This window comes from Sander vitreus, chromosome 16, assembly GCF_031162955.1.
Source record: "Sander vitreus isolate 19-12246 chromosome 16, sanVit1, whole genome shotgun sequence".
Classification (NCBI taxonomy): domain Eukaryota; kingdom Metazoa; phylum Chordata; class Actinopteri; order Perciformes; family Percidae; genus Sander; species Sander vitreus.
The window spans coordinates 20,755,068-20,763,833 of record NC_135870.1 but is presented as its reverse complement, the minus strand read 5'-3'; the positions used below and the strand labels follow the sequence as shown (position 1 = coordinate 20,763,833).

Here is an 8,766-nt window from a genome sequence, read left to right as displayed (position 1 = left end):
CCCGGATCCGACGGATGACTCAGTGTTAAGTCTTTTGCCTTAACGGAGATCAAACATCGGACCAATGGTAGCTTAACTGTTTAGATGTTTGACAAATGGTGTGTGTATTTGTGTGTGAATGTCTATGTGGGTAGAGCGAGACATACAAAGAGAGTGGTGTCAGTTGTAAGCCTTGTGTCTAAATAAAGGATTACCTTCAACCTTAGAAAGTGCACACTCCCAGCTACCGCATTAGTTCTAGTGAGGGGTGTGTACTACTCGCCAGGAGAACAGGTTAACATTACCAATAACCTCTGCCCGCTTTCTCGTATAGTGTTCATCGGGGATCTTATCCAAAACTGGCTAGTATGTCTGGTTAGTTGCACAGGAATAGGAAACCTATTCCTGGCATATGAGGCTTTCAGTGTAAACAGAGCCTCTATAATATAACCTAATGATGGCAAACAGGCAAAGGTTCCCTGAACTCTTGTTTGGAAATAGAAAAGAGTGCAGAAATCACGTGACTTAGACCTGGCCAGAGTTCTGTTGAACCCCATTTGAAGGAAGTCAAATGAGTCCCAAAGGCCTTGTTTGACTAAAAGGTCCATGGTGTTTGTCTTGCAAATGTTCAGGTGGTCTTCCAAATGTGGAACCACAGCAGGGATCACATTTCACAGTCACATTTCCATGTAGATGACACGCAGTGGCAGGTCAACATGGGAATCGTGTTAGTTCTTCTTATTAGATTGGCAAAATATGTTATATTCTTTTTACAATTTAATATAAACTATATTATTTGCTTCATTTATTCACCTTAAGCCTTCTCGTTGAAGCACACTGAATGCTTTGTTTGCCTTTTTGAATGATTATTCTTTTCCTTTCTAAGTAATTACCATGCATGACTTACTCTGAATTCTTCTACATAGCCAACACCACTGTTGAGCCATATTTGTTGTTTTCAGACTGATTTTCTGTCTAATGTGATGGCATTTGAGGGGCCAAAAACAGTAGAATCATTGTCTCCATCCCGAGCTGGAGCTATTTTATCATCTGTTGGTGTTGACAATGTGATGACAAGTCAGAGAAAATTGCAATTCCTTATATTTGCACTTTTGCTTTATTGGAGATACCTGATAGACCGTCATAATGAGTATAAACCTTTACAGGCATGATTAAACAGGGCACAGCAGGGCTGGGGGGTTGCCACGCTTCAACTCGTTTTTCACTAGAGGTTACAATGTTGTCACTAGTCTGCATTTTCTCTATCACTTGATCATTGTAAAGCTTGATTGATCACATAACACCATTTTCCTTCTTTTTTTGGAACTATTATTATTTTCCTTTCTGAGTAATTACCGTGCATGACTTACTCTGAATTCTTTTATTTGCTGGACATCCAATGAACCATTAACCCTTGTGTTGACTTCGGGTCACATTGACCCATTTTAAATTTTTGTTTTATAATCAGAAAATATGGGAAGTAGAAATAAGCGCTGAAAAAGTGTACAAGAAAAATTTTAAACGTTGGAAAAAGCAAAAACAAACTGAAAAAAGGTGTCAAAAATGTAAGGTTTTCCAAGGTTGAAAGGAAGACAACACAAAACCCTCCCGCTCCCTGCAGTGCAGATAAATCATTTACAGCACTGGCAAAACATTGCATTTGTGCATGCGTACGTGCGAGTCCCTGGACTGGAAGATGAAGAGCAGCCTCTTTTCAGATGCCGTGATGTCACCTTCAGCACGGAGCCGAGTGGTGCCGACAAGCTGGCATGAAAACGTGCGTGCTAATGACGCTTTCTCTGCATGAGCCACCTCTGAGCCAGCTGGACTCGTAACAAGGTCACAGTTTTGGCTTTTGGTCCACATCACAGAAATTCAAGTAGATTTAGGCATTTGTTCAAAGATTTTTCAGTGCATAGCCTCAACAGATTGAATCTGTCTCGGTTAGTTTGTTTGTTTGTTGCAATAGCAGTTAATGTTTCACAGAAATGGAGGCGGTAACCGCCCATCCTTTAGATAAGTCATTGACTGGTTGAGAAATATTTGAGTGGACCTGCCATATTGAAATACCAGTGTATAATTAGAATTGATTAACCAAGGTACATATGTGCTTTGATTCATAAAATATTTAGCTTAAGGGAAAGAACATCTAATTGTTGTTCCTTTTAAATTATCCAGTCCATTAGTTCAAGTAATTAAGATAATCGAAAATGGATTGTCAAGTTATTATTTAGTGAGTGAGAACATCCGGTCTTTCAGTGAATTTATAAGAAACATTTATTTCCAGATATGACAGACTTGGAAGATTTCTTTATTTGGTAACCACCTCCACCGTAATGACATTCAAGAGAAGCATTATCATCACCGTATTGCATAACAAGATACTCCGACATGATCTGAGGCATAGAGACTATAGTCTGGACTGATTGCAACTGAAACTTGACAGAAAAAAAAGTGACCGTTGTTTTAAAGAAAATAATTAATATATTGCAAGTACAGTAAAATTGTAGTGAAACTATGAAAATGGTGGCCAGCAAAGCGGTTTTAAAAAGAAAAGCCAGGCTTTATAACACATTATTGGAAAAATGATGTATAGAAGGCACATTCATAGAACAATGGGACACTCATGCATGCACACAGTCCCACCAGATAAAAGCATCAAAGTTACAACTATATCACAGTTTAGTGGTAAACACATTAGAATACCTGATCTAACACCAGTCGTACAGTATACATGTATTTCTTTCATTATTGCTGTAGAAAAAAGGTAACTGTGCATTTGTTGTCATAGATTGTTGGGGAGTATTCAAGCAGCATTATGGATAGTATAAGAAAGCCTCCATTTACACGAATTAAACACTCTTTAAGTCATGTTTTGAAAGAGGTGCAGTTTGCATAATCCTAGATACTGCCACAGAAAAAAAGGCAAGTGTTTTATATAATGCCTCTGTCTTTTAATGGCAATCTTTTCAGTTTCCTGAAAGATCCACTTAATCACTGGCTATTAGGAGATCAATCTAAGGTGACCCAGTTTTACCCCAGTGATCATGGTGTTGGGTATTGGCAGGTCTGGGCTGTAAAACCCTCACAATGGTTATAAACAACAAAAAAAATCTGTATCCTAGTTTAAACCTAGACTGTATACCAATTGATGACCCCAACATTGACCAAACCAATGCTTACTAGGACATATTCATGATATGAGACAGTATAAATGATAGGGGTGTTGAAATTAATCATTACATCGATGCGATGCGGACATGGACGATTCTGCATCGATGCAGTGACCGACCATAATCGATTTTTGCCTGATGTTGCTTGTTGATTTTTCCTGGTAGCTGCTTTTTTTTTTTTTTTTTTGTCTGTTGTGTGTGTTCAGACGCTGCTACATTCAGAATGTGTCTTTTTTTTTTAAGCAGATACAATAAAAAAGGGGAGTTCATATATATATCTGACTGCTTGAATTTGTTGAACACCACGTGTAGCAATATATAATGTTGAGGTGGTGACGCATCGTGATGTTGAATCGATTCGAATCGTTGACAGGATAATTGAATCGTGAACCCAGTGAAGCTTCACACCCCTAATAAATGGTGTCATTTTAATCTACTGTGGGTCTTGGTTTCTATCTGGTTCAGTATCCAGTACCAAAGCTTACTGTACACGCCACTCTCAATCTTGCTCGCACCTCACCTCTTACAAGCGTCCCCACCATTTGTGCACCAGCAGGTCGTCTCCGTTGCCCGTATCAAGGAGGCGGTTGCCACATTCCTCCCAGCGACACACCTCCCCCTTGTCCACCACCACAAACTTCCACTCCACATGGATCTCTGCGGGCAAGCTGACCACCGTGGACCAGTGCCCGTCCTTGGCTCTCTCTAGCGGGATGAATCCCTTCCAGTTCCCCAGCTCCTGCTGGTTCCCCGTGACAGCCACAGTCTGGTATGGCGATTGGGTGACATAATGGATGCGAAAGGTCACGTTGACATGCTGGGGCATGGGCTGAACCGCCCCAATCTTCTTGCTATTTTCCGTGTTTTCGTCGACAAGGGAGAGCGTGCCGATTTGTTTGACTTCAGTGGAAGGTGGGATGTCGGTTGTATCTATACAAGTGGAGTCGGTTACAGCAGAGCTGCATTGGTACTCTTCAGTGGGAAGCGGTTTGGTTTTTGTATTGTCTTGGGCAAAAGATGGGGCAGAAAGATTCATCCAAGGAAGGGCTTGGTAGTTACCATCCATGATCCATTCATTATGGTCCATAGTTGCCTCCATGATACTGATTTCAGTCATTTCATTGTCCTCTATCGCCTTCTCTGCTTTGTTTTCCTCCTCCTTTTTAGCACTTACTCCTGCTTCCTTCTCTTTAACGTCTACAGTAACGTTCACATTTGTGTGCATTTCCAGGTCATTGGTGAAGCTTGTAACGCTGTCTGCAACCTGCGCCATGAACTGATCCGTCGCTCTGAGGTAACTATCCTCAACCTCATGACCAAACAAGTCCTCGTTGGCTTTAAATGATTCATAATTAGTCCAACCTGCGCGCTCGCTGTGGGGTGGCTGGGAGTGACGTGATGGGTAAAGCCCGAACACCATACCTGCTGTATCCTCTTTAATGACTGATGGGGCAGCATCATTAGCAAAGAGGCGGTTTTGACTTTTGTGTGGATCACAATCCATCACTGGAAGCGCCGTACTTTCAAAGATCACGTCAAACTCATTATCAGGGCTGACAGTCATGCTTGAAATCCCACTCTCTTCACCAATACCAGCAGATGAGGTGTCATCCCTAAGCTCAAATTGCTTGAAAGATGGAAGGGGAATTTGACACATGGGAGGATTGATGTTGATGTCCTCAATCATGATGGGAGTTCCACCAGTGGTAACTGCAGAATATTCATTGGTTTGGTCACTTTGTTGGTCTTGGGAGGAAGACAACATGTCAGGACGTGATAGTTCTTTAGACATTATAGGTGAAGTAAGGCTAGCATTAGCGCAAGCAGGTGCATCAGTGGCAGAATTAACCCTCGTCTCTTCAAAGGTTTCATTATTTTCCACGCAGTCACTTTGTTGGTCTTGGAAGGAAGACGACATGTCAGGATGGGATATTTCTACAGACACTGAAAGTGCAGTGCAGCTAGCATTATCGCAAGCAGCTGCTTCAGTATTAGAATCGGCCCTCATCTTTTCAAAAGTTTCATCAATTTCCATGCGGCCACTTTGTTGGTCTTGGCTAGTGGATGGCAGGTGAGGACTATATATTTTTTCAACTATTACAGAAGCAGTTTCGCTATCTTCGTCAACTGTACCAGAATCAGCAGCAACACTCGTCTTATCAAAAACTTCAGCCATTACATGGGCGGTAAGATTTTCACCATCACAAGCAACTATTTCAGGAGCAGCAGCAACACTTGCCTCGTCAAAAGTTTCATTTCTTATGGTTTGGACGCTTTGTTCGTCTTCGCGGCCAGATTTAACATGAGGGTCATGCACTTGGTCATTGCGTTCTTCAGCCAACATCATCGCTGTGCCATTTACATTATTTTCAGGCTGATTTTCTGTCTCATGTGATGGAATTTGAGGTCCAAGAATATTAGTAGAAATGGTGTCTTCATCCAGAGCTGGAGCTATTTTATCTTCTTTCTGTGGGTGTTGAAGATCTGATGACAAGTCGGGGAATTCTGCAATGCCTGGGATTTGAACTTTTGCATCAGTGGTGATACCTGACAGACCGTCATCATGATTAATAGCCTTTATGGGCGCGCTCAAACAGGGCAGAGCAGGGCTGGGTGCCACGCTTGTACCTTCAGGTTCTTCACTACAGGCAATGTTGTCACCAGTCAGCGTTTTCTCTTTTACTTGATCATCGTAAAGAACGCCGTCCTCTTGATCACACGCAAGACCATTTTCCTCCTTTTGTTCAATCTCCACATCTTGCTCGTCAACCTGCGGCAAAAGGGCATCACATTTAACAGCTGCAAGTATGTTCAAGTGGTCTTCATCTAAAACTTCCCGAATTGGCGGAGTCACCTTGTCCATCTCCTGATCACACTGCTCCTGCCAGTTTGTTTCTTGTTCAGATGTTGAGGACCAGATCTCAGCTTGTTGATCAATTAGCTGCTCGTCATCACGGTTTTCACTCACATGAGGGGTTTTTTCAAAAAACACCAGATTGGTCAAAGCACGCTGAACATTTTCCTCCTCTTGTCTGGTTGTCTTGTCAGAATCGTCCATGTCGGTGGTCACGTCCTCATCTTCCTGGCATTCTGCTTTCAACACCTAGACCCATGAATAGAAAGTTAATATCTTCAGGTCTAACTTTGTCAAGATAGAAACACAAACTGCCTGTGACTGATCTCCTAGTCTGTGCTATTCTGAAACCACAGAAAGAATGAGTTCTAATGGAAATTGATATGTAGGTGAGAGAGAAATATTCCCACTGGGTTGGTTGCTCCAAATCCTTAAAGAAATAGTTCAGACGAATTGGGAAATACACATATTTGCTTATTTGCCAAGAGTTAGATGAGAAGATCAATAGCACTATCTTATCTGCTAAATATGAAGCCACAGGTTACCTGAGCTCAGCATAGCACAAAGCCTGGAAAGTGGGGGTAACATGCAGCCAGGCTCTGTCCTAAGGTCACAAAAGCACCTCTAAAGCTCAATTGTAAACGGACCAACTGTGACGGATGAAGTCTTAAATTTGTCTGTAGCTTACCAATAACTTCAGTAAATGGCTGCTTACCTTCTCTTCCTCCTCGTGGTTCTCATCACTATTCGGCTCAGGCTCCTTCCAGCAGCTGTCCTTGATCGCGTCATCCGTTTCACCCTGATGGCAATCAACCGCATCCTCCAGCACCATTTCAGCCTCAGTGTTAGTATCACTTTGCCGGCTCCAATTGGCCTTGTCTGCATACGTCTCTGCTACTTTGCAAGCGTCCGGTATGTGGATGTCACTCTTAGAAGGGGAATAAGGCGGAGGGGTCTTCTCAGCAGCACGGCGGTGCCTGATTTTCCGATCACTCCGAATCAGATCAACATCCTTCTTCACATCTGATGAGCCTTCATCACTCACCTCTATAACAAGATAGGAAAAAAAATAAAAGCCCATATGAGAACACTTAAAGCTCTGGTAGGCACAATTTTTTTTGCATCGTTGGGCAAAAAAAATCTCTTTTTTTTTTACACACACACAGATTATGGAACGTTGACCAAACAACGCCAAAAAAAAGAAATGTCTACCACAGCTTTAACACAAACAAATATACACAATTGTATAGTATATTGAGTTTGTTGTACTCTTCTTTTTATTCATGTCTGACTTCATAACTTAGTAGAATAGATGCTTTTCTAAATATTAAATTAAATATTACTTACCTATAGACGGTTAATTTAAATTGTAAACTAATATTTGATTAAACCAGCATGCTTACTGTATTACAAAGGACGGACATAAAAACCAGGTAAGATTTATTGTTTGTGAACTTTGCCTTATCTACTTTTAAATGACAACACAGCAGAAGATCTAATCACAGGATAGGTACTTAATGCAATCAGCAACCGTCATTGTCTGTTGTATGCCTCCTCCATTTAACGCCTTATTGGACCTGACAACAATCTCTCTTATGTACCTTATTAGTCAATTTGATCTTAGTGTGTCTATAGCTGAATCCAGTGCACTAAAATTAGCTAAATGTAATGGAATTATCAAAAAGGTCAAATAACTCAGAGAAATGACCCCAGTGGGTGTTATTTTATCTCCTGGATTATTAATATGCGTTCGTGTGTAAGCATCATTTAAGACAAGATTGAGCTCATTTTATTTACCTCTGAATTGTAGTGTATATATATTAAGTAGCACGGAAATACTCTGTCATTTGTTCACCAACAATATTTGTACTGCTATAGTAATTTAATAAAGCCTTTTAAAATGTCTATTTATATCAGTATATAAGGTCAGCTTTATAGTAGGCTACGTTAGTAAATATTAATAGCGTACTGATAATATCTGCAGTATGCGGTTACACTTTTAAATGCATGGCGTCGTATGTGGTATCATCATATGAGCACATATTCCTCAGTTTTCTAGTGTTACTGGGGTGCTCGGTTTTAAATGTGGATGACTCTTGAACCCAAACACCATCACCTATCGCCTTGTATTCCTGTTATGTGTGGATCTTTTTACCTGTTGACTCCACGGAGCTCGGCTGCATCACCGATGCGTCACTCTCCTCTCCGGGGCTCTTGCTGTCACCGTCGGCGGCTGTGGCCTTCTTCCGCTTCCCCCTCACGGTCCGGTAGATGATGAAACCCGCCAGCAACGACGCCATGGCTACAAGAGCCAGAGCCACGGCGGGACCGTGGCGCCCGATCATGCAGAAGAGAGAGGCCAGGTCCACGCGTCTCTCCACGGCCACGGTGTTGCCGTTGTTCAGCGGCATCGCAGAGCCAGTTGTCCTTCTGTAACGTCTCTGTGTGTGTGCGACTGGAGGCCTGGCTGGGGCTGCTGCAGGCTGTCACCGCTGTGCGCTCTCTCCTCCACGTTTCCAAATGTAGTGACCTCTTGTTGCTGCAGAGCTGCAGACGGTGCAGGTGCGAGCTGCTCATTGGCTGGCTGGATCACGGGGACTAGGCATTCATTCATAAAATAGCGAAAGGGGCGTGGTTTGCATTTCACACATCCCACTAAAATCCAGTGTCATTTGTCCCATTAAAGGCAAGGCAAATGTTCTCTTCCACTAAGTGTGTGTGTTGATGACATTTGTTCAAATTTAATTTTGGTCACTGGAT

General features: G+C 42.1%; 1 protein-coding gene across 1 annotated transcript; it reads right to left on the bottom strand.

Annotated features, from left to right (window-relative positions):
• Window positions 1–2,268: 2,268 nt before the first annotated feature.
• Window positions 2,269–8,513, bottom strand: stbd1 (starch binding domain 1). The gene is made up of 3 exons (XM_078272200.1): window positions 8,162–8,513; window positions 6,722–7,053; window positions 2,269–6,255 (listed from the first exon to the last, which is right to left on the bottom strand). Exons 1-3 carry the CDS (start codon window positions 8,415–8,417, stop codon window positions 3,676–3,678), a joined length of 3,168 nt encoding a protein of 1,055 aa, XP_078128326.1. The 5' UTR covers window positions 8,418–8,513; the 3' UTR covers window positions 2,269–3,675.
• Between the last annotated feature and the right edge of the window lie 253 nt (window positions 8,514–8,766).

Coding starts and splice junctions, on each gene's coding strand:
- stbd1 (XM_078272200.1), bottom strand. CDS start 8,417: ATGCCGCTGAACAACGGCAACACCGTGGCCGTGGAGAGACGCGTGGAC. Junction 7,054..8,161: donor GAGCTCCGTGGAGTCAACAG/GTAAAAAGATCC, acceptor ATCTTGTTATAG/AGGTGAGTGATGAAGGCTCA. Junction 6,256..6,721: donor ACCACGAGGAGGAAGAGAAG/GTAAGCAGCCAT, acceptor TCATGGGTCTAG/GTGTTGAAAGCAGAATGCCA.